At 43.7% G+C, this 26,421-nt stretch overlaps 1 protein-coding gene across 6 annotated transcripts in view; it reads left to right on the top strand.

Moving 5' to 3' along the window:
- The window catches only part of SRBD1 (S1 RNA binding domain 1), a 275,489-nt gene that overhangs the window by 46,050 nt on the left and 203,018 nt on the right, over nt 1-26,421 (top strand). For 5 of the 6 annotated variants that reach the window (XM_084828968.1, XM_084828967.1, XM_084828971.1 and 2 more), the window contains exons 11-14: nt 2,375-2,482; nt 6,809-6,966; nt 7,761-7,851; nt 10,897-11,004. In XM_084828968.1, coding sequence (XP_084685094.1) covers nt 2,375-2,482; nt 6,809-6,966; nt 7,761-7,851; nt 10,897-11,004 — 465 coding nt within the window. The remainder of the gene's footprint in view (nt 1-2,374; nt 2,483-6,808; nt 6,967-7,760; nt 7,852-10,896; nt 11,005-26,421) is intronic. The other variant, XM_084828969.1, reaches the window with a different exon arrangement.

Genomic DNA, 26,421 nt, shown 5'->3' with positions numbered 1-26,421 from the left:
AATATAAAAACAATAAAACCAACAATAAAAGCCAACAATAAAACCAACAACGATGTTAACAACAGCAACAGCAGCAGTCATATCCATAGAAGGCCAAGGTAAAATAATATGTTTTCAAGGCCTTCTTAAAAGCCTGCAATGACAGAGCATGGTGGACCTCCAATGGCAGCTTGTTCCAAAGGTGTGGGGCCACGCTAGAGAAGGCCCTCTCATGTATGGTCCCAGCTAGTGCTGGGAGGAAGGGAGTTGGCCAGTGCAGTTTTACACACTGCATATCTTGCCGATGGGAGTGGAACGCAAACAGACTTTGCTGGCGTTTAGATGGCGCTGCATGTCATCCCTATGGTGGGAGCACGTAAAGACGCTGCTTGTGTTGGGAAGAGCTCCTGCTCCTCCCAGCTCCAGCTTCCCCGCCATCCTCATCCATGCTCTTATCTCCAATCTGTGATTTAAACTAACAGCAGGGATTCCCTTGAGCGTACTGCATGCCCTGCCAATGGAGAGGGGGAATGATGCAAAGGCCAAACCCCGCCCACTGGAGGAATCCAATCTGGCAGATCGCTTTCTCTTTTTTCAACTGCTGGAACCATCTGCTACTGAGAGTTGGATGCGTTGAGATGTTTCATGGATGTTCTGGCAATGTTGTTTCAGCAGTTCAGAGGTGGGGTGAGCACGATTGGCTGATTCTGTAATCATTCTGTCCCAGGCTATGCTGTGCACTCAGGGGTCTGCTGTTCTAAGGGAAGAACTTTGGCCCGTCAGATACGGATCATGAGCCTTATGCTGCTTATTCTTGCATTAGGTTCATCAGTCAGATCTTCTGTGAATGTTTCTGCATCCTGAATCTTGAGTCCTCTCTTGAGTCCTCTGTGGTGCATCTTGTGCAGTAATGTGAACAAAATGTGCCCTTCCTCCTAATCCACTGGTTCTGGTGGATTTATATTCTGTTGAATTTGCACTTTTCATTGGACTAACATTATGCTTGTCTGGGACATCAGGCTTAATGGGAACATGCCCTGTGAAGTAAACTGTGTTACATCTGAAACCCCAAAAGGGGACCTGGGTAACAAACTGGGACAGTGAGGTCTAGCTTGATCCAGGGGGTAGAGCATTGGGTCTGGAACTGGAGAACAACACTTGACGTTATGAAGTGTGCTATCTCAGTAACAATTCCATAAGGTAGGCCAACCTTATTGTCTCCTATTGTTTGGGGACAGGTGGCGCTGACGCTGATAGGGCAATTGCTTGCCCGAGGCCACCTAGTGGCTGGGTGAGATGTAACTTGGCGACTGTCTGGCTCACAATTGTCACCCATCACCCCTGCGCTCTGTCCGCCATATTTGCCTGGATCGACTTTGAATTTGTTGGGTATTTGGGCAATTGGTTGGCTTTATGTAGGTTTTGGGGTTACCTGGTTGTTGTTTTTTATTTGATTTCTGCTCTTGTTCAGCGGTAGTTCTTAAATAGGCATACATTTAATAAACTGATAGACGCATGCGAGTAATAGCCAGCTTTCCCTTATCTCTCTGATAGTCCAAACAGCTCCTTTCGTTAGCTTTAAAGATATGTGTTGGGTAACCAGTAGGTGTTGGATGCGACTCTGAAGATCTGACTGGGTCTCTAAATTGTGGCAAGAGCCCCTCCCCCCAATAGGCTTCTGCCCACTTAGCTTGCACTAGTTCTGTGTGCTCAGGGTTATTTCTGTGGTTCAAGCTGCTCTATGGCTGCTATGACTGGAGATATTCACCTCCATTCGTTTAATTGTCCAAGTCTTTGCCATTTATTTGACTTTCATTCTTAGACTTATTAAACACCTTATATGCATGCGTACCCTGAGGAGGGTTTGCCATTTTCAAGCATTTCAAGGTCCTATGAAGAAGACCTTAGTAACAGACATTAGCTGCATTCAGGCATTCTTTTAAGGGTGTTCAGTGGACACATGGGGGGCGGGGGGGAAGCAAGGACCAACAAGCTAGTCCTGCCCCCCTCCACCCCAATCCTTGTTGCCCTCCTCATGTTCAGGGCAAACTTCTGCAATGGAGAGCCTCTTCTTTAGAGGCTCTCCCTGTGATGTAGAACTCTGGAGAATCCGGCTCTGTGCTGCAGAATCTTGCCCTGAACACAACGAGGGCAACGAGGATTGGGACAGGGTGAACAAGGGCAATGAGGATTGGGACGGGCTGAAGCCAGAGTGCTCGTCTTTGCTCTCCCCCGCGTGTTAGTCGAACATATATTTTCTTTAAGGGAACCTCCGGATAGGGCCACTGTGAATAACTCTACCCATTCTGTCTTGATAAAGATGGTTTGCCTCTTGGCAGGCTATGCTTTAAAAATGTTGACAAATGACCTGTGTCTTAAAATTTTCGGTGCACAGGTGGAGACCAAAGGCCTACGCAAACCCCGAATTAATGGAGCTGCTGCGTTATTCCGTTGAAGACGCCTATAAACGCCTGATTTATCCTCTCCTCTGCAGAGAATTCAGGTAAAGCAATGCATCTTCACTAATAAAGGATGAGTAAGAACATAAGCCCCTTCATGGTTTTCCCAGTAGCAATGTATGGCTGTGAGAGCTGGACTGTAAAGAAGGCTGAGCACCGAAGAATCGATGCTTTCGAACTGTGGTGCTGGAGAAGACTCTTACGAGTCTCCTGGACTGCAAGGAGGTCAAATCAGTCCATCCTAAAGGAAATCAACCCTGACTGCTCATTCGAAGGACAGATAATGAAGCTGAAGCTCCAATATTTTGGCCACCTAATGCGAAGAGAAAACTCCCTGGAAAAGACCCTGATGCTGGGAAAGACTGAGGGCAAAAGGAGAAGGGGACGGCAGAGGATGAGATGGCTGGATAGCATCACTGATGCAATGAATATGGACTTGCGCACGCTCCGGGAGAGAGTGCAGGACAGGAAGGCCTGGCGTGCTGTGGTCCATGGGGTCACGAAGAGTCGGACATGACTGAACGACTGAACAACAACAAAAGAACATAAGATCAGCTCTGCTGGATCAGACCAATGGCCCGTCTGCTCCAGCCTCCTGTTTCCCACAGCAGCCAACCAGGGTCCTCCAGGAAGCGCTCAAACAGGGCACGAGGGCAGCAGCCCCCTTCCCCCTGTTGCCTTCCAGCCAATAGAATTCGGCAAACATGCTGCCTTTGCAGATTCTATTGAGCCACCATAGCTAGGAGCCTTTGGGCCTGTCCTCCATGGATTGGTCTAATCCAGAGGAGGCTGGTGGCACCAGTGTCAGTGGGGTGGTGAATCTGCTCTGGGTTTAAGTCAGAACCAGTTAGAAGTATTTATTTACTTATTTATTTATTTCTATACCGCCCAATAGCTGAAGCTCTCTGGGCAGTTCACAAAAATTTAAACCAGCAAGCACACAGTAAAACACTATAAAATATAAAAAAATTAAAACCACAATATAACAATACAACCCGAATAAAAACAGCGTAAAACCTAGAAGCAATGCAAAGATTTCACATACAGTTTTAAAACAGCAAAGCTAAAAGTCTAGAAAGCTAAAATGCCTGGGAAAATAAAAAGGTCTTCACCTGGCGCCGGAAGGAATACAATGTAGGTGGCAGGCGAACCTCACTAGGGAGCTCATTCCACAGCCGGGGTGCCACAGCAGAAAAGGCCCTCCTCCTAGTAGCCACCCGCCTCACTTCCTTTGGCAGGGGCTCACGGAGAAGGGCCGCTGAGGATGATCTTAAGGTCCAGGCAATGTACAAACCACCTTGGATAGCTCCTTTAGAGTTCTGACTGAAACCCGGAGCGGATTCACCACCTTGCCTTGGATACTCCATTAGAGTTTTGACTGGTACTGACTGAAACCTGGAGTGGATTCACCGCCCCACCTTGGATAGCTCCTTTAGAGTTCTCACTGGTTCTGACTGAAACCTGGAGCAGATGCACTGCCCTACTGACATTGGAGCCACCAGCCTCTACTGGTCTTATCCCCTTCCAAAGCCATTTAAGCTTGAGAGGTTTGTCTGTCCAGGATATACATTCTAATCCAGCCTTCCCCAAACCTGTCACCCACACAAATGTGTTGGACTGCAATTCCATAATTGTCAGCCACAATGGCCCTTGGCTGTGTTCTAATCCAAAGGGCCATGGCCATCTAAGATCTCCCCAGAGCTCCATGCAAGCTCCATGCAATTCACCCCATTCCCTTTAATGCTGGGAAAAGATACCTTCCCCAATGTTGAAGTAAGTGGTGAAGCTTCACTCCTTCCCTCAGAGTTCCATTTGGCCACTGGAACATATATTTGTTTATCATATTTATATGCCACCCTTGAACAACAAGTCCTCAGCGCAGCTCACAAAACAGGTTAAAAACAACGTATACAATAATAAAAATTAAAATTCCCCGGGGGAAGAAAAGTGTCTTTCTGTGCTGCCGAAAAGATAGCAGTGTGGTTGTCGCGAGCCTCCCTGGTGAGGGCCTTGCATAAACAGCATCACAACTGAGAAGACCTTCTCTCTTGTAGCTGCCCACCTAAATTCATTTGGCGGGGGCAACTGGAAGAAGGCCTCCAAAGATAAGCTAGTCCATCAGTCATTCAATTTGGGCTTTGAAAATGTAAGTGTGAGAATTTTCTCACATTGGATTGCTTTCAGTAATGGTTTGTTTCACATATATTTCAACACTTGGCTGAGTTTGTATTTTCCCGGGTGCTTATAGAGTCACATTTTAATTGGATTGAATGTTGCTTTAAAGCAGGGTTTAGTAGACGACTTATTCTTAGGGAATGGTGTGTTCCACCCCACCACCAACCCCACCTGGATTAGCATAAATTCATTCTTACCCTACAAAAACAATGCATTTATATTTTGTTGTGAAAGCAAATGTGGGAAAATCTGGTTGATGCTGCTTCCTGGTATCCCATCTTCTCAGTGAGGGCTCAGGAATGGAACCAGTTTTTAATGACAGTGACTATACTTCGGGGATTCACCTGCAGGATTCTCTTGCAGCTCTGCATCACGGAATCCTATTGTGTTCTTATTGTTCCTTCCGTTGGGATGATGTCACTGCCCTTATATTGGCGGGGGTGGGTTGGCTGAGGCTTCATGAGATCCCCTGATTTTAATGGGCATAGAGGGGTGGATGTATCCAATATAGTGGATTCATTTTTCTAAAGTGTACTTCAATCCCTCTTTTAGGGCACAGTTTGGGAATGGTTGCTCTAAAGTAGATTTATGGCATGTAACAAATAATCTACATCTGTTAATTCTTGAGCTTGCTGCATTCGGATATAATGCGAAACCATGGTTACAAGAACGAGTCTAGCCTTTTCCAGGCTCTCACAGTCCCTCCTCCCTCTCCTCATTTGGGAGAAAATCCATTCAGGAGGAGGAGGAAATCCGACGTTTCTGCTTAAGATTAATCTCGGTTTAGCATGTTGTCCAAATCTTAAACTTTGGTTGATCTTAGCTATGGTTAGTGAAATCAAGTCAGCTTCCTTCATAAAGTTTGAATTTGACTTGTTTCCACAGTTAAAATTAACCACAGTGTGTCTGGGTTCGGATGACACAGCAAGCTGCTTAACCAAACATGGAAGCAAAAGCTTCCGAACTTTTCCTTGAAGCTAAGCTGAAGGGAGCGCATGAGCCCAGGAGGGGCGTGGGGGAGGCTAGGGTCATTCTCATAACACTAAAATCAGCCCTACGTCTTTAAGGAAACGTCTTGTCTGAGATGGTAAAACTCTTGCTTTTATTGAGGTGATATATTTTAATTTAATATATTGACTTAATTTTATTGATTAATCCAAAAGAGGCATTAACTGATTTTTTAAAAATGTGGTTGCTCCTTTCCTATGTAAGAGAGCAATTTTGAGATATGAAGAAGTAAAGTCCATTAGAATCAGTAGGAATTACTCCCAGTAGATGTGTGCATGATTGGAGTTGCTGATGTGTTTTTGAAACATCCTCTCTTACCAGAGACAGTTGCATAATTTGCTCTTTAGGTCTAAAGAATATGCAAAATTTGGCAAGTTAAAGGCACTTTTCTATAACAGTTAGGATGGTGGAAAAGAAGTTAATGATCGAAAATGCATTTTAAATGGGTGGAAGGTTGACAGCTTGTGTACGCAAACTGCAATTTATTTAACATTTTTAATGACAGTGCCATATTGTGGTGTTTTTTTTGCCTGTATATTGAGCAATATGTCAGTTTGTTATAATGGTCGTGATGCAAACCACTGTGCTGCCAAAATTATTTTGTTGTATCAGTTTCACAGTCACTGTGTAAATAATGCTCTCCATCATGTTGTTCTAATCCTATTTCTCATACTTCTCTGGAGAGAATCAGAAAGGCTAATTGCTCTAGTTATAAGTATCTTTGTAACTGTCATCTAAATTAACAATTTAATAGCATTAATATCGGGCTCAACTCCGCTATGGGTTCTCTAATGACTACAGACTATGAAGCAATGTGTTTTACCAGTGACAATATAATGGCTCCTGTTACCAGCTGAAGTGCCATTTTGGTATTGCAGGAATAAAATATGAGTTTAAATTTAAACACGTAGTTCCAAAAATACAGGCCAGGGGTAGAAAACTTGGTGCCCTCCAGATGTTTTAGAGTACAACTCCCATCAATCCTCACCAGCATGGCCAATGGTAAGGGATTATGGGATGCCTTAACAGTTTCCCTGGTGTAATTATTTTTTTAAAAAAACCTACCTGCTGATGGATGAAATAGGAGGGGGAGAGAAAATCGTAGGAAAGGGCCATGGAGTGTTGGTGTGGGAAACCAAAATGTGTTTTGTGATGCAATAATCATTTTTGCAACACTCCTTCCTTAGATCAAAATTAACATCGGATGCAGAGAAGGAATCTGTAATGATGTTTGGAAGGAACCTCCGCCAATTGCTTCTTACAGGTCCTGTAAGAGGACGGACCTTGATGGGAGTTGATCCTGGCTACAAGCATGGCTGCAAACTGGCAATCATTTCACCAACCAGTAAGTCTGGTATTCCAGCTGTGAAACATGGGAGCTGTGTTGGTAGGACATAGTTCATGTTGGCTGATGGTTACTCTGCATGCATAGTGATTCCTTTTAGAACAAATCGGGATGTAGTGCGGTGGCTGTGAAGTTTTTTCATTGACTTTTGTAGCCTTTTACACTTTTCAGTTATCATCCACCTTTGTAAAGCATGTAAAATTACTAGGCCCTGTACAAAAATTTAAAATAACATAGGTCACAGGCTTCCAGTCAGGCTGAGCAAACAGAGGCAGCTGAATGTAGAAACAGAGGAAGACAGTTTGATGTCAAGCAGTAATGAACTCATTTTATTGATATGGGCAACACTGATTTTTGCCATCTTAAAAACTGTACTGCAAGTTTCTCCTAAAGTAATTGCCCGTTTCATCCCATCTCCTCCTTCGGCATGGCTGTTACAAGTGGATTGGAAGCGTTCACTTCCTGTTTTAAACTAACTAGAGGTCCTTATTATGTCTGAACTAAGGGAACTCTGGTTATGGTTTGTTAATAAGCCAGATTTGGTCCTGGCTTGTTTCAACAAACCATAATGTAAACTAACCAGAGTTCCCCCCATTTTGGACATAACAGGAAACCCTGATTAGTTTAAAACAGGAAGCAAAATATTTCAATCTCCCCTCAGAGAGAGGTGGGCTGAATGCAAGGTTTGCTGAGGTTTGTTCCCAATGCGTGAAACCATGGTTTAATGTTATGTTTGAAACAGGCCATAGAGATTCTTCCTTAACAAGATAGCTTTTCCTTTCTTCTTGGCTTAGGTCAGATACTCCATACTGATGTTGTCTACTTACATTCTGGTAAAGGATTCCATGAAGCTCAGAAGATTCGGAAACTTCTGTTGGATTACAAGTATGTTAAAGAAGTTCTTGCTGCTATTTTGTCTACACTTACTAGAGCTGAGCTGAAATGAAGAAGGTGCTTTTTGCAATCTTTTTCATGCCTGAAAAAGATTGCAAAAAGATTCCCCTGAAAAAAAAAGATTCCCCTGAAACCACCCCTTATTTTGCAGTCTTTCTCAAGTCTTTGTGGGTATTGCAGGAGAGAACATTAGCATGTTCATTAGGGCCACCATTTCCTCTTGTGCTGTGCAGGTGGGCAATGAAATTGCCAGTGGAGTGTAGCATGAGAGGGGCTGCATTCTCTCCATCTCGGCTTAACAAGCTGAGATATCCAGAAGCCTTGTGCCCGTGAACACAAGCGTTTTCCTCCTCCCTTCTTGCCTCAGTACAGTGCAGAAGTCTCCAGTTATCCAGAGTTTCCTATTCCGTCTCAGGCCAACTGCAAGCCATGGTTTAAAGATTGTGGCTTATTCTGATCTGGATAACCATAGTTTCCCAGGCTGGATGAAACTGCACAACACGAAGGGAAGAGACAAGGGGCTACATGAGTGACCAAAAAATATGTTCATAACTCAGCTTATTAAGCCAGGTACAGTCGTCCAGTTCTGGCCAGTCCTGTTGCCCCTGTAATGGAGCCACTCTACACCCCTTCAAAGTAAGTTTTCAAACTTCCCTGTTAATTTGGGTATGTATGCCAGACATAATATATTTGTGCACTCATGCATGCATGGTTCAGAGATCAGCAGGCTTCACTTCTTTTCTCTGATGGAAATTTCCCTTCCCTTCTCCTATCAATGTTAGTGATGCAGCATTATGTTAATAGTTACTGTAGTAACCAGGTTCAGTTCTCTAGAGAAGATACTCCCAGCATCCTCTGCACATGGAATAGTGGTGGTAGCCCATGCTGCCCCTTACAGCCTCTGTTACATTTTCTAATCCATTCAAGAGACATAAATAAATGGAACTGGGTTAAAGAGATCAAGGAGAAGCTTACACCAACCAGCGAGAATTCTTTTGTTTTTATGAAGGAAGGTTTTCTGAGGGAAGGTTACAGCAGCTGGGTTTCTTTAGCTTGGAAAAAAGGCGAGTAAGGGGAAACATGATAGAGGTGTACAAAATTATGCATGGTGTGGAGAATGTGGATAGGGAGACATTTCTCTCCCTCTCTCATCGTACTACAACCTGAGGTCATCCCATGAAGCTGATTGGTGGGAGATTCAGGACAGATGAAAGGAAGTACTTCTTCACACAGTGCATAGTTAAATTATGGGATTTGCTACCACATGATATAGCGATGGCCACCAATTTGGATGGCTTTAAAAGGGGGTTGGACATATTCCTGGAGGAAAAGGCTATCGATGGCTACTAGTCCTGATGGCTATATGCTACCTCCACTATCAGAGGCAGTATGCCTGTGTACACCAGTTGCTGGGGAGCATGGGTGGGAGGGTGCTGTTGCACTCATGCCCTGCTTGTGGGTTCCTGGTGGACAGCTGGTTGGCCACTGTGTGAACAGAATGCTGGACAAGCTGGACCCTTGGTCTGATCCAGCAGGGCTCTTCTTACATTCTTATATTTTATATTTGGATTGTTTTTGGAAACTGCCCTAGAATCATGTAAATAAATACATACATAAATAAATACCAGCTATTCGTACTTTTACTGGCTGCATTCACACAAAATGATAAGCTAGAATTCCAGGGAATCCGGCCTTACCATTCACAAGCAAGTTTGCCAGTGCCCAAGCAAGTTGCCAGAAGAACTCACCACGAAGAAAAAGCTTAGTGATACATCCGAACTGAGACTCTTGGGTTTGTTGCTCCCCTAACAAGCCAGAGTGTGATACCAGACTTTGAAGTTGGCTTACGATTCCTGGCTTAGGCGTGAAAAGCCAAGAGTCAGATTTGGGTGTAAGAATATGCTTTTTCTTGCTAGTGAGTTCCTGGTTACTGATGCCACTGGTGGGAGGAGCTAAGTGGGAGCGGTTAGGCAGTAAGCACCAATATGCTTGCTTGTGAATGAGAAGCCAGGATTCTGGCTTATCATAGAGTTGGAAGGGGCCATTTAGGCCTGCGTGTCCAACCCCCTGCTCTGTGCCAGGAATCCAGATTAAAGCGGCTGTCCCATCTCTGCTTGAATACCTCCAGCGACAGAGAGCACTCCACCCCCCTAGGCAATTGGTTCCATTGTCTCACTGCTGTGACCATTAGGAAGCTCTTCCTGTTGTCCAGCCAAAGTCTGCCTTCCTGTTAGGGATGTCGAAGGAATCGGTCCAAGAGGTGAAGCTCGCTGAGCTTTCAGCACCCCCCCCCCCACCCCGGATTCCGGCTGGCTAACCTAACTGCTGGCCTAACTTGATCTGTATGAGTCAAGCCAGCTCATGGATTTTCATTCCTCCCTTCCCCTAAAATCACCATTTATGCAAATTGCAGCTGTGACTTGCACAATCTGTGCAAATTGCAGCTGCAAGTTGTGCAACGTGTGGCTGGAAATTGCTTAATTTGCTCAGCTTGCACCTGCAATTTGTGTAAAATTAAGCAATTTATGATCATAGTTTGCTCAAATTAAGCAATTTATGGCCATAGTTTGTGCAAACTGAGCAATTTATGGCCACAAATTTGTGCAAATTATGCAAATTGCAATTCGCATAAATGGTGATTTCAGGGGGGAAATCCCTGAGAAATTTCCCGGCTTCCGGGAAACAGCCTGTGGCTCAGCTCACAAATGGAAGCTGAGCTGGGGGCTCGGGAAATCCGTCGAGCCCAAAAAGGGCCAGATTGCCCCGCCATGGTCATCCCTACTTCTTGTAACTTAAGCCTGTTGTCTCATGTCCTACAGTCTTTGTGCAAATGCAGTCATTGTCTAAAACAACATACCACATTATGTGGGTCTGTGCATGTTAACTCAGTTGGGTACAGTTTTTTTTAAGGCAGGTGCACCTTCTTTTCTCTGCCCCCCTGATGGTTAGATGGCAGGGGAAGCAAATATAGGGGTTGGATGGTGCGACCATTTTAGACTTCCTTAACCTTAAACTTCTCTTCCTTCCCATTGAAAGCTGTGGCACTGTTGTGATTGGCAATGGAACGGCTTGTAGGGAAACAGAAGCTTACTTTGCTGATTTAATTATGAAGAAATACTTTGCACCTCTGGACGTCGCTTACTGGTGAGAACATTTATGACGCGTGTTTATGTCAGTTGCTTTCATAGCAGGTTGTTTTGAGACTGCCCTTTCCCCATGTATCACCTTCTACTGAATCAGCTTGTTTTCCCGCCTGTGAGAACAAATCTTAGGACTCTTTGGGACACACAAAGGGACACTAAACTGCCCTTACTTACTGTTGTTTATTTTAGCTAGACTGCCCGTATAGAGAAAGTAAAAGAGACCATTCAGTGGTGACCCTGTTTTTTCCGGGCCTAGTGTTACTGAGCACATGTGAGTAGCAGAATGGCTAAAGATGAGAGCTGGGCTGGCTCCAGGATTGAGGGGTCCTCAGGTAAGGTGCCACCTAGTGAGCCTCCCTAGGGATTATGAGGAGGTTACCTTGGTGGTGCTGGCAACTATAGGCAGTGGCCATAGTCCCCCACAATGCTCCAGGGTCATTGGCTGCTATCACACAAACATGGTGAAGGGTGAGTTGTCTTCTGGGGCACTGTCCAAACCAAAGGATGGCAGCTTGTTGGGGCCAGTATGAATGTTGTTTTCACAAAGGGCCCAGGGCAGGTGTTGGTGCTGGGCCTTGCTAGGATGTTTTGATTCCCTGCCTGGGAATGACACCCAATGACACCAGGCCTGGAGCTGAGATCCAGAAAGGCCCTGGTTCAAACGTTGCCTTAGTCATACACTTTCCAGTGGGCCTTAGGCCAGCAACTCTCTCAGCCTCATCACCACATCTGGAATATCCGAATAATGCCACATTACTTTACAAGGTTGTTGTAACGATTACCGAGATTATGTATGTGAAGAGCTTTCACAATTGCCATGCCCATGTGAACCAGCCCAACTGTTAGAATCTGATTCAGCCCATCACTGTTAGGAAAATGTTGGTGGGAAATGGAGACGGCCTTTTCAGTGGTGGCATCGCAACTGTGGAAACTAGTGAGGTCCAACAGGCTTCCTTCCTCTCTGCATTTAGCGGGGTGGCTAAGACAGTTTTTGCTGAGGCAAGCTTTTAGCGTTTCGTTGTTCTGCTGTTTTAATTGAGTCATCTTGTCTCTGCTGCTTCTCCTTTTTATTTATTTATTTAATTGACTATTTTAGTGATCATTTATGTTTTTTATTTAGATATTTATAAACAGCCCTTCATCAAAAGCTACCAGGGCAGTGAATAATAGATATTACAAAAACAAACAGAAAATGCAATCATTAAACAGCTTTGCTTAAATATTATGTGTTTATCACTGATTTTGTAAAAATATACACATGCAGAGAGGGAGAGGGAGAGGGAGAGAGAGAGAAAGCGAGAAGCAGCATATAAATAATATGATAAATAAATGAAATGGCCAAGGGGGGGCGGGGATGCTCATCAGTACTAGTTGTGCTTTCAGCTGAGAATCCTCAGGCTTAATTGGAAACTTATGTGGCAGATAGAAGTTGGTTGGCAATTGCCCTGGATACTATGTTACTGCAGTAATGTTTAAGCAGAGAACCCTTCCACCATTAGCCAGTTATGCCAGCCAAATACCAAAATGAAACTAGACCACCAGTGATGAAAATCATAGAATCATAGAATAGTAGGGTTGGAAGGGGCCTATAAGACCATCGAGTCCAATCCTCTGCTCAGTGCAGGAATCCAGGTCAGACCATCCCTGACAGATGGCTGTCCAGCCTCATCTTGAACGCCTCCAGTGTGGGAGAGCCCACCACCTTCCTAGGTAATGGGTTCCATTGTTGTATTGCTCTAACAGTCAGGATATTTTTCCTGATGTTCAGCTGGAATCTGGCTTCCTGTAACTTGAGCCCATTATTCCATGGGAACTTTATAAGTGATATGTGCTCTCTACCAGGACTAATATTAAAACACTTCAAGTGTTTTATTTCCAAATAGGAAGCTTTGAGCTGAAAGCTTGTTTTTGTTACTACCAAATCCAATCAGTGTAGAATTTTGCACTTTTTCAAAAAGTCGTAGGCCCAGTTCAGACATAATGGGTTTCACAACCTGGTTTGGAAGGAGCGTTTAAACAGCATCTCCTCAGTTCGGATATCACCAAGAAACTAAAACAGCTTTGCTGAAACTGTGTGCTTGAGGGGAGGGCGGAATGCAAGCACACAGCTTGTTCCCTGGCCAATAAACCATAGTTTATCAGACTAGGATTGGTATGTCAGAACTGGGCTATACTGCAGATAGTGGGCACAATCCAACAATAGTTAATCTGGACTAACCCTTGTTTAAATCAAGGTATCTTTAGTTGGCACAAGTAGTCTGAGTTTGAACATTTTATTGTATTTGACTAATAGCCATTACGAACAACTTAACTTAAAGCATCATGCAGTTGTCGTTGTTCAGTCGTGTCTGACTCTTCGTGACCCCATGGACCATAGCACGCCAGGCCTTCCTGTCCTGCGCTCTCTCCCGGAGCGTGCTCAAGTTCATATTCATTACATCGGTGATGCTATCTAGCCATTTCATCCTCTGCCGTCCCCTTCTCCTTTTGCCTTCAGTCCTTCCCAGCATCAGTGTCTTTTCCAGAGAGTTTTCTCTTCGCATTAGGTGGCCAAAATATTTGAGCTTCAGCTTCAGTATCTGTCCTTCCAATGAGCAGTCAGGGTTGATTTCCTTTAGGATGGACTGATTTGACCTCCTTGCAGTCCAGGGGACTCGTAAGAGTCTTCTCCAGCACCACAGTTCGAAAGCATCAATTCTTCGGCGCTCAGCCTTCCTTATAGTCCAGCTCTCACAGCCATACATTACTACTGGGAAAACCATAGCTTTGATTAGACGGACCTTTGTCGGCAAGGTGATGTCTCTGCTTCTTACTATGCTGTCTAGGTTTGCCATAGCTTTCCTCCCAAGGAGCAAGCGTCTTTTAATTTCATGGCTACAGTCACCGTCTGCGGTGATCTTGGAGCCCAAGAAAATAAATCATGCAGTAACAGAACGTAAGCAGAATCAAGTTAACAAATCACCTGCACAGTCCATTGCTACAGCATTCAGAGTGATTGCACAAATATGTTTTGCTGTCTCAGCGTTTTGTGTGTAATGTAAGGGTCGCAGTCTGACAGTAACCAACAGATCTTCGCATAGATACTTTTACCCTGTAAGGGTGCCAAAATCTGTCCCAGGAATCTCTCCCTGGGATATTGATATAAAATACAAGGAGGTCAAATCAGTCAATCCTAAAGGAAATCAACCCTGACTGCTCATTGGAAGGACAGATACCAAAGCTGAAGCTCAAATACTTTGGCCACCTAACGCGAAGAGAAAACTCTCTGGAAAAGACCCTGATGCTGGGAAAGACTGAAGGCAAAAGGAGAAGGGGACGGCAGAGGATGAGATGGCTGGATAGCATCACCGATGCAATGAATATGAATTTGAGCACACTCCGGGAGAGAGCGGAGGACAGGAAGGCCTGGCCTGCTATGGTCCATGGGGTCACGAAGAGTCGGACACGACTTAACGACTGAACAACAACAACAGTACAGTAAATAATGTGAGATATCCTCTACCTCTCCCATACCACAGAGACAGAACCGTAGGTTTCTTGGAACGTGCCTATATCTTCCATCCAAGAATGCTGTGGTCACGGTTTGGAAGCATAGTTCTGTAAATGAGGTTCTCAAAGAAACAAAAATAAGAGTTTGCAGGTATTGAGCTCTTTCATGATCCGTTTTAAACAAATAATACCACTGAGAAAAGTTTGAAAATTTAATTAGATCTAGGTCCTGTCTATAGTTGCAAGTAAGACTTGTTGTTTTCAGCGGGATTTAGGTTCAGTTTTCTTGGACGGCAGATGGGGGAGTCCCTGAACTGTACCACTTTAGAATGAAGATGAGGGCTCATGTAGCCGAATGCTCCTTCATTACCCCCAATTCCCTGCACACCAAAAACTACTGTGTCAGAGAGGTTATAGTTTAACCTTGTCCCTGATAGGTTTGTTGGAGGGAATTTTTTGGTACGGAGGCGCATTCAGTCAAGTTACGTCTAGGTATTTGTTTCCCGCCGCGTATGTGATTTGTTAGGATTAGGCCTTAGTTGCCCATTGTGATGCAATTCATTTAGAAAACAGCAATTTGAAAGCAAAGCTTGGATCAAATGGTTGCAGAGCTTTGGAATGAGGTGCCTCAACAATGATGTAAAGTGTCTGTAAATGGTTTTGCTTTTTACATTTTATTCTGTTTCTTTGTCTGTATTTCCACCTCCTTTATGATATGTTCATAGGCTTATTTTATCCCAGCAGTTCTTTTACAGTGTACTTTCCATTTGTCGTAACATGCCTTGGTCTCTATTGTTTGTGGAAATGTCGGTTATACTACTTGGGAGAAGTAAATGGAAGGAGAAAAAAAATCAATTGTTGAAATAGTAAAAATGAAGTCTCACAAAACGCTACTTGTGTTGGCAGAATTTGCTACTGTGTTGGCAGTAGACAATTCTATTGTCTGCTTTACTGGAATTCAAATGCTAGACAAAAATAGTGTTTTGTTTTGTAACACAAAACTACATCAATGTTAATGCTACTGAAAGCCAAGTATGTGTAAAGTATGTCTCTGCATAGAAGGAGAAGGGCAACAGTTGCTAAACAACAGCAAAATAATGCTATAAAGTACCCAACTGTTGTATAATAAAATGATCATTTGAAATTGTTATAAATAACAGGTAAAATTAAATTGTGCAAAGTGCAGCACAATACAAAAAAGGGGAGAACAAAATTAACTCAGGACTGAGCTTACAAAATGCACAGAAGGAGATAGAGTCAAGCATCTGGTAGTGTACCTGTTTCGTGGATCTTCATCAGACGTTATCTAATAATGTGAATTCTTCTTCAGTTGAACTGTGAAAAATCATAGCCAATCCAACAGTTTCACTTCTATCAAGGCCAAACATGGTCAGTTATTTTAACAAGAAAAAACCTTTCCTATGCTGACTTATTGGTTGTTTCCCTTTTTCATTCCAAAAGGCTGCTGTTCTGAAGAACAGTAATAAATGAGGACTGCAGCCAACTGTTTGGTTAAACCAGGTGGGTCTCCATGGAGGCTTCTCCCCCTTTTTACCCCCCCCCCCATGGTGTGTGTGTGCATGGGCGTGGAATTTCAGGGGAAAATGGGTGGGGAGGGAAAGTTTTAACCTCCCCCTCCCAGATCACTGTGTGTCAGGAACACCCTGTTGTTGTTGTTGTTCAGTCGTTCAGTTGTGTCCGACTCCTCGTGACCCCATGGACCATAGCACGTCAGGCCTTCCTGTCCTCCGCTCTCTCCCGGAGTGTGCTCAGGTTCATATTCATTGCATCGGTGATGCTATCTAGCCATCTCATCCTCTGCCGTCCCCTTCTCCTTTTGCCTTCAGTCTTTCCCAGCATCAGGGTCTTTTCCAGAGAGTTTTCTCTTCGCATTTGGTGGCCAAAATACTTGAGCTTCAGTTTCAGTATCTGTCCTTCCAATGAGCAGTCAGGGTTGATTTCCTTTAGGATTGACTGATTTGACCTCCTTGAAGTCCAGGGGACTCGTAAGAGTCTTCTCCAGCACCACAGTTCGAAAGCATCAATTCTTCGGCGCTCAGCCTTCCTTATAGTCCAGCTCTCACAGCCATACATTACTACTGGGAAAACCATAGCTTTGATTAGACGGACCTTTGTTGGCAAGGTGATGTCTCTGCTTCTTACTATGCTGTCTAGGTTTGCCATAGCTTTCCTCCCAAGGAGCAAGCGTCTTTTAATTTCATGGCTACAGTCACCGTCTGCGGTGATCTTGGAGCCCAAGAAAGTAAAATCTGTCACTGCTTCCATTTCTTCCCCTTCTATATGCCAGGAAGTGATGGGGCCGGATGCCATGATCTTCGTTTTTTTAATGTTGAGTTTCAAACCAGCTTTTGCACTCTCCTCTTTCACCCTCAACAAGAGGCTCTTGAGATCCTCTTCGCTTTCTGCCATTAGGATGCTGTCGTCTGCATATCGGAGGTTGTTGATAATTCTCCCAGCAATCTTAATTCCGACCTCTGATTCATCCAACCTGGCATTTCTCATGATGTACTCTGCATATAAGTTAAATAAGCAGGGTGACAATATGCAGCCTTGTCGTACTCCTTTCCCAATTTTGAACCACTCGGTTGTTCCATGTCTGGTTCTGACTGTTGCTTCTTGACCCTCGTACAGGTTTCTCAGGAGGCAGGTAAGGTGGTCTGGTACTCCCATCACTTTAAGAATTTGCCAGAGTTTGTTGTGATCCACACAATCAAAGGCTTTAGCGTAGTCAATGAAGCAGAAATAGACGTTTTTCTGGAATTCTCTTGCTTTCTCCATGATGCAGTGAATGTTGGTGATTTGATCTCTAGTTCCTCTGCCTCTTCGAAACCCAGCTTGTACTTCCGGTAGTTCTCGGTTCGCATACTGCTGAAGCCTAGCTTGTAGGATTTTGAGCATCAACTTGCTGGCATGTGAAATGAGCGCAATTGTGCGGTAGTTTGAACACTCTTTGGTGTTGCCCTTCTTTGGAATTGGAATGTAAACTGACCTTTTCCAGTCTTGCGGCCATTGTTGAGTGTTCCAAATTTGTTGGCGTATTGAATGCAGCACTTTAACAGCATCATCTTTTAGGATTTTAAATAGCTCAGCTGGAATACTGTCATCTCCACTAGCTTTGTTGTTAGTAATGCTTCCTAAGGCCCACTGGACTTCACTCTCTAGGATGTCCGGCTCAAGTTCAGTGACCGCACTATCGTGGCTATCAGGGACATTCAGATCTTTCCTGTATAGTTCTTCTGTGTATTCTTTCCACCTCTTCTTAATCTCATCTGCATCTGTTAGGTCCCTGCCTTCTTTTTCCTTTATCATGCCCGTCTTTGCACAAAACGTTCCCTTGAGATCTCCGATTTTCTTGAAGAGATCTCTAGTCTTTCCCATTCTGTTGTTTTCCTCGATTTCTTTGCATTGTTCATTTAAGAAGGCCTTCTTGTCTCTCCTTGCTATTCTCTGGAACTCTGCATTCAGTTGGATATATCTTCCCCTTTCTCCCTTGCTTTTCACTTCCCTTCTTTCGTGAGCTACTTGTAAAGCCTCATCAGACAGCCACTTTATTTCTTGCATTTCTTTTTCTTTGGGATGGATTTCGTTGCTGCCTCCTGAACAATGTTACGGACCTCCGTCCATAGTTCCTCAGGCACTCTGTCTATCAGGTCTAATCCCTGAAATCTATTCCTCACCTCCACTGTATATTCATAAGGGATATGATTGAGGTCATACCTGAATGGTTTAGTGGTTTTCCCTACGTTCTTCAATTTAAGCCGAAATTTTGCAAGAAGCAGCTCATGATCTGAGCCACAGTCAGCTCCAGGTCTTGTTTTGACTGACTGTATAGAGCTTCTCCATCTTTGGCTGCAAAGGACATAATCAATCTGATTTCGATATTGACCATTTGGTGATGTCCATGTGTAGAGTCGCCTCTTGTGCTGTTGGAAAAGAGTGTTTGCTATGATCAGCGTGTTCTCTTGGCAAAACTCTATTAGCTTTTGTCCTGCTTCATGTTGTACACCAAGGCCATGCCTGCCTGTTATCCCGGTGATTTCTTGACTTCCTACTTTAGCGTTCCAATCCCCTATGATGAAGAGGACATCTTTTTTTGGTGTTAGTTCAAGAAGATGTTGTAGGTCTTCATAGAACCGATCAACCTCAGCTTCTTCGTCATCAGTGTTTGGAGCATAGACTTGAATTACTGTGATGTTGAATGGTTTGCCTTGGATTCGTACTGAGATCATTCTATCATTTTTAAGATTGTACCCCAGTACTGCTTTTCCCACCCTTTTGTTGACTATGAGTGCTACTCCATTTCTTCTAAGGGATTCTTGCCCACAATAGTAGATATGATGGTCACCTGAATTAAATTCGCCCATGCCTGTCCATTTTAGTTCACTGATTCCCAAGATGTCGATGTTCAATCTTGCCATCTCATGTTTGACCACCTCCAGCTTACCCTGATTCATTGATCTTACATTCCAGGTTCCTAAACAATATTGTTCTTTACAGCATCGGATTTTCTTTTCACCACCAGACACATCCAGAGCTGAGTGTCCTTTTGGTTTTGGCCCAGCCACTTCACTCTTTCTGGCACTACTTGGAAATTCCCTCTGCTCTTCCCCAGTAGTATATTGGACACCTTCCGACCTGAGGGGCTCATCTTCCGGCGTCATCTCTTTTAGCCTTGTGATACATTCCATGGGGTTTTCTTGGCAAGAATACTGGAGTGGGTTGCCATTTCCTTCTCCAGTGGACCACATTTTGTCAGAACTCTCTGCCATGACCTGTCCGTCTTGGGTGGCCCTGCATGGCATAGTTTAGCTGCCTCTTAAAGTCCCCTCCAGTAGCCCAAACAAGACGCAGACAAAAGGGATTCTCTCCAAGGCTTTATTCCTTTACAACTTAATGACTCTTTCAGATGCTAATTGCCAGCGACTAAGCAAGGAGCTGCAAAGGGTATGCTAACAGGGTAACCTAAGCTCCATCTATGCAGCTGGTCCCCATTTTGAGGAGAAGGGTGGGAAAGCTCTGAAACTTATGGGCTAGGAGGGGAGGCTCCCCCCCTTATCCGTGGGGCATTGGGGCGCAGCCGTTGCTGTAGTGCCAAGCGGGCTGAGCGCCTCCTCTTGGCGCCTTCCACGTCACGCCTCTCTCTGCGCCAAGAGAGTGCCTTGCGTCTAGCAGCAACCGATCTCCCGCTCTTTCACTGCCAGGGTCACTATCTCTCTCAGGAATGTGAGCAGGGGGGCCTCTCCCTGCAGCTGCGCCTCTGAGAGACGAGCGGGCTCCTCTCCCACGGGTTGTAACTCTTCCTCAGAATCAGAGCTGCTTTGGGGCTCTATGGGCTCAGTTCCAACCCTGACATCGTGGTTCTGATCCGAATCAGGGCTGTACGCACTTACAGTAGCCCTGTAAGACTGGAAAACTATCATGCATAGCTATATTATGTGTGATTATTAGTATGTTTAGTTTGGTCCTGAGGGCCAAAATAGAGATTACTTCAAACCTGTATCTAGCAGCTATGGCTTTTCAATTTTTTTTACTCTATAGTAGGTTCAGGGGGCCTTATCCAGATTGTGTCCCTAACATGGGGGAACGGGGGAACTTTTAAGATCTGGATTGGGGCCTCTGTGCCTACTATAGAGTAAAATTGGCGGCGGGGGGCAGGAGATGTAGCTGCTAGATTCAGATTTAAAGAATCTGTTTTGGCCCTGATGGTCAAACTACATGTTATGTTTAATATGTAGCGGGCAGATCGATATATTTTTTTCCTTATGTGCCTGGAGGGGAGGTTTAATCTCCCCAGTTGTGTCCCCGCTCCCAATGCAGCAGTTAGTGCGAATAATAAAAAAATCTCCCATTGGTGCCATGTACAGCTTTGTTATGAACGGTATCTCTCAGGTATCTCTCAGGATACCTAAGAGAGCGCCTTCTTCTTTACCAACCTGCCCAGTCACTGGAGGGCTTGCTCCTGGTGGTTCCACATGGACCTGTGGCCCGGTTGTAGTCCACCAGGAAGAGAGCCTTCAGCGTAGTGGCCCCCTTCCTGTAGAATTCCCTGCCTTTGGAGGTCAGGCAGGTGCCAACGTTGTGTTGCTTTTGGTGCCTCCTGAAGACGTGATATTCCAAGAAGCTTTCCCTGAGTGACCAGCCATGGTTTGTTATGTTCATCGGTTCTTTTAAAATGTTTGAATTGTTTTAATTATGGGATTTTATTCTTTTACCTTGCTGTTCACCACTCCGAAATCTTTGATGTGGAATGGTATATAAATATTGTAAATTAAATAAACAAACAAACAAATAAATAAATAAAAGCTAGTATATTTGGGGGGCCTTTCCTGAATGATTTTTAATCTGAAAATGAAGACTTCCTGTTTCCCATCACAAACATTCCCCTTGTGGCCTATTGTCAGTTCTAGATTTCAGGGGGAGATGTGGTGTTTATATCTAAAAGACAAGCTAGGCTAAATTGTTCAGTTTCATCCTTAAAAAAAAAAAGCAGCTCAGGTTCATCCAGACACCCTGTTTTGTCTTGGCAAGATCCAAAATACATTAAAGACCACAACAGTATTAAAATTGCTATATATTTCATTCTTGAATAACAGGAGTGTGGTGATAGCAAATGGCATCTTGGGAGGATGGGCTATAGACTGACATTCTTAGGAAAACAAAATCCTGAGCCTGACTTTGCTTTTCGGAAGGTCATTCTTTGTAACTGAATCAAGGGCAGGATCTAAAGAACCATGCGACTAGTTCCGTGAGCCCACGGGGACTTTAGACTTGTTTTTTCTTGGCATTATGGATTCTCCTGCATCCTGTGCAGGTTTGCCATAAAAATCAGTCTTCGGGAGTGTAATAGTGAATTGTTCCTCCAGTTTTAACTCTGAAAAAAAAGTGTGCAATAGCTGTTAAAAGTTTCAGAAACACAGATTTAGATTCTACTCGTCTTCACATTTTCTGACTGGAATATATTATTATAAATTTAAATATGTGTAGCAACCCAGATTAAGGTTTTCTGGGTCGGATGTGTTCAGATGCCATGATTCATTATCGTTTATTGTGACAGAAATTAGCCTAGCGTCCCCCCAGGCTCACACATTTCCCCCTCCTCTCTCCTCTGGTGCAGCTGCAAGGATTTTGGAAGCTCCTTGTTTCCATTTTCAGTTCACTGCAGATTCCTGTATCGTTCTAGCCAAACCGTGGTTAATCATAAATATGGTTTGTTTGGAACCAACCACCTTAAAACCGTAGTTTATGAAACTAGCTTGTTTCAACAAACCATGCTGGCTGGGAAATGGCTGGGAGTCATAGGACATTTTTCTGTCAAAATGTGCATAGGATTGCGCCCTAAACGGCTGTTATCAAATTAAGAGTATGTCCAGCTTTCCCATATGTATCTTTTGTCTTGCTTAAGACTTGTCTTTATTACTAATTGTATTTTATTTTTTCTTGCACCATGTGATTATTCATTTACCTTTTGGTAACACCCCCCCCCCCTTTCCTGGCTCTAGAAATTGGCAACATTTTGGGCCATTGGTCATCTGGGAGCATTTAAATATGCCGAAACAGATTAAGCCAAAGCCACTGAGCATCTAATTTCCAGTGCATTCTACTTTGTTGCTTAAGCAATTTAAATATCAGTAATAAATGCTTTGGTCTTTTTCTAATGGAATCACTTCCTAGCTTTGATGTGGGGCCCCTTACTGGCGAAAGTTTTAGTTTAGTGTTTAGTTCCTTTGTATTATTATTTTTTTTAATACGTGTCTGCGCAAACCTTTATGCACCCCTTTCGACTTTAATGTGTGTTACATTGCCGAATATCTGCATTATTCTCTCTGGACTTTTAAGTAAATGCCACTTTCAAGTCCTCTCACTTCCTCTGTTTCTAGTGTTTCACCCAGCCTTAATTACCTTTACTTTTCTGCTTCACAGCACCCTCTCAGTTTGAAGGGCGACTTAACGTTTAGGTTCACATTATGATAATTATATTTCAAGACCATGGTGGGAGGGATTAAGATGTCTTTGCTCTGGCTGTAGATAAAAAGGGTTCAGATCCACTTTTAAAACTAGATTGGTTAGCAGCCCATAGTTTTTATTATATTTGCTACTCATGCAGCATTAATTCTTAATTCATCAGGTACCTAGGGTGCTGTAACTCTAGAGGTGACCTTGGGACTTGATTTACCTCTGCTCAGTTTTCTTTGTTAATGTGCCATGAAAGAAGTACATGAAAGATAGACAACTTCAAAGCCCCTTTTAAAGTAAAAAGGCTGATACAAATCCCCTGGCATTTAATGATGTCTGTCAAATGTTTCAGCTGTCTTGCGTCCTTTTACAAGCTTTTGCTTGCTACACTAAATCAGTTTGTTTTATGTTGGGATGGGGGCATGAGAGAAGGATATTTTTTTGCAGGGGTCACTTTTAAAATGATGATGGTTTATTAATAGCAAAGCCCTACACATGCCTACTCAGAGGTGAATCACATTGATTTTAGTGGGACCTTATTCCTGGGTAAGTGTGTTAAGGATTGCCTCATAGGACTTACTTCTGAGTAGACATAAATAGGTTTGCACGGCACAGTTGTTTTGTTGCCTTCCTCTAGGAAAAACTGTATTCAAAGCTGAATAATTGAATTTTGTATTCAGAGCTTACAAAAATGCAAAGTAAATGAGTACAGCAATTAAATACAATTAACAACACAACAACAGAGAAACTTATGTTTCTTCTGGTAACTCTCTTCATTCAGACTTTAGAAATACAATTATATGATTTCATGCGACACATGTACATCAACTTGAGTTCTGTCATAGAAGGGAGGTGGAATATAAAATACATGCAAGAAGAAGGCGGCTTTCACCTACTGGCAACAAGAAAACCAGCCATAGGCAATCTGGTGCTCTCACATGTGTTGGACTGCAACTCCCATCAGCCCCAGCCAGCATGGTCAATGGTCAGGACTGATAGGAATTTTAGTCCAAAACACTGGGACTAGGTTGCCTATACCTGAAGGAGACCACTGCACTGGGAGACGCCAGTTTGAACTGGTGGCTTGGGACCTAAAGTGAGTTGTGTCCTGAACTACGCTGAGTTGCTCCAGTCATACTGCTGTTTTTGGGGTGGGGGTTATGTTTGCTTTGGTTTCTTAAGAACATCAGAGCCATGCTAGATCAAACCAAGGATTCATCTAGTCCAGCATTCTGTTCACACAGTGGCCAACCAGCTGCCCACAGGCAACGCACAAGCAGGACATGAGTGCAACAGTCCTCTTGCCCATGTTCCCCAGCAACTGGTGTACATAGGCATACTGCCTCTGATACCGGAGGTAGCATATAGCAATCAGCACTAGTGGCCATTGATAGCGTTTTTCTCCAGGAGTTTGTCCAACCCCCTTTTAAAGCCATCCAAATTGGTGGCCTTTACTATGTCTTATTGTACTGAATTCCATAGTTTAATTCTGCACTGTGTGAAGAAACTCTTCCTTTCATCTGTCCTGAATCTCCCACCAATCAGCTTCATGGAATGACCCCGGGTTCTAGTATGATAAGAGAGGGAGAAAAATGTCTCCCTATCCACAGTCTCCACACCGTGCATAATTCTGTACACCTCTGTCACATCTCCCCTTACTTGCTTTTTCTTCAAGCTAAACACTCCCAGCTGTTGTAACCTTCCCTCATAGGGGAGCTGCTCCAGCCCCTTGTTCATTTTAGTTGCCCTTTTCTGCAGTTCTTAAAGAGTTAAAGTAATGCCTGTTTTGGCCCTATATGTTGTTCTAATCGTGTGGCATGCAGCTACATCTGTGTGTTCTCTTTAATTAATTACAGGTGCAGGGGTGGGAATTGTCATCAGGACCACAGCATGCGGGGAGGTCAAGTTTATCCCTCCCCAGCTACAATTGGAATGAAAATCACCTCCCTGCCTTTTGCAAATATGCGGCTTGAGAAAAAGTCCCAGTGGGAACTTCTTTTTCCTAAGCCCCATAGCCATTGGAGCCTCAGTTTTTGTCTTCCTTGCAGCTGAGGAAAGGAAGGAATACGCCTCCCCGCCCCACGCAGTCTTGGTGACAATAGCCTGACAATTGCTCCTCTGCACCTGGAGAAAAATCACGAACGTAGGTGCACTCTGCACATTTAACGTAACATTTTATTATGTATGTATGTATGTATGTATGTATGTATTAATATACCAGTCCACATCAAAAGATTTTGGAGTGGTGAACGGCAAAGATAAAAGAATAAAACACCATGTTAAAACAGTTAAAACATTTTAAAAGAGACCAGTTGCAGTTAGGCTGAACTTAATAAACTGCGGCTGGTCACTCAAGGAAGGCCTCTTGAAATAACAATGTCTTCAGGAGGCTCCAGAAGGAACACAACGTTGGCGCCTGCCTGACCTCCAAAGACAGGGAGTTCCACAGGAAGGGGGCCACTGCACTGAAGGCCCTTTTCCTGGCGGATTCCAGCTGGATCATGGGTCCATGTGGAACCACCAGGAGCATGCCCTCTGATGACCTCAGTGACCCGTCAGGTTGGTAAGGAAGGAGGCGCTCTCTCAGGTATCCTGGTCCCAAGTTGTTTAGGGCTTTGTACACTAGTGTTGTTGTTGTTCAGTCATTAAGTCCTGTCCGACTCTTCGTGACCCCATGGACCATAGCATGCCAGGCCTTCCTGTCCTCCGCTCTCTCCCGGAGTGTGCTCAAGTTCATATTCATTGCATCGATGATGCTATCTTGTACACTAGTACTAATACGTTAAACCTAGTCCAGTAGTGAATAGGCAGAATAACATGTAGTTTGACCCTAAGTTCCAGCTGATAGAGCAACATCCTATGGAGTTGATGGTGATGGTTGGACCTGGTTGGTGGTTGCTCCTTTCCCTCTTCTTGCAGAACAGTAGGGGCTTGGGATTCATTTGCCTTGTATAGCAAGTCTTTGTTTTCAATATGCTTAATGCAAATCCAGCGTGTGAACTTCTGTAATCTTGGAGGAAATTGCCTGTCTATGCCTCACGGACCTCATGATGAATTGTTTATATCAGTTACATTCCTATGTACTGGATTGCATTAAAGTGTACCCGTACATTCTTGACGTAGTTGACATTTTAAAGTTTTGGAAATGAGATCCAAACACTATTTACAGTCAAAAGGAAAAGGAAGCCCTGCAAGATATTAAGCATTTTGTCAGGCAGCAGTTTTAAACTACTGGTAGAAATGTGTGTGATTCACCTTCATAAGAGCCTCCCCCCCTTTGTAACCCTAACTATGTAGTCTTTCTGTAAGTCTTTGTTTCAGTATGGAAAAAAATGGGATGTGTGTAATATATATGTAGGGATCAACAGAATGTTGCCATGTTTCATAATGAAAGTGGTCTTCTCAGTAGTGGCCATCACCCACTGGAGCATACTCCCCCTGTGTGCTTCAGGAGGCAGAAAACGTGGTGAATTTTAAACAACGTTTACACAAGCTTTCCCTGGCTTGTAATTGATCATGCTGCTGCTCTGTCTTACTGTTTTATCTCTTATTTCTTTGTTGCAAGTTGTAACTGTTTATTTGTTATACTGTATGTGTGTGTGTGTGTGTGTGAGTGTTAACGATGGTTTTTATAGTATTTTGTATGTAAATGAAATAATGAAGTATAAGATCAGAGAAGCGAAAGAGACATTTATAGTAGAAGAAACTGAAGAACTAGAAAGCAAGCATGACACATTCGAGTTACATAAAAACGTAAAGGAAGTGACAGCTGTAGGGAAAAAGGAACAGACCGGTTTATTAAAAGATAAACACGGAACAATTATAGTAGAATTATCACAAAAACTTCAGAGATGGGAAGAATACATTAAGGAAATATTTGATGATATAAGACCAGAGTTGAATAAAGAGGATGGAGTTAGAGATGGATCTGATATAATGTATGAAGAGGTAGAAT

This window comes from Heloderma suspectum, chromosome 1 (genome assembly GCF_057233095.1).
Source record: "Heloderma suspectum isolate Gila_16-S chromosome 1, 16-S_ref, whole genome shotgun sequence".
Classification (NCBI taxonomy): domain Eukaryota; kingdom Metazoa; phylum Chordata; class Lepidosauria; order Squamata; family Helodermatidae; genus Heloderma; species Heloderma suspectum.
The sequence above is the reverse complement of the archived record's forward strand: the minus strand, read 5'-3'. Positions and strand labels throughout refer to the sequence as shown.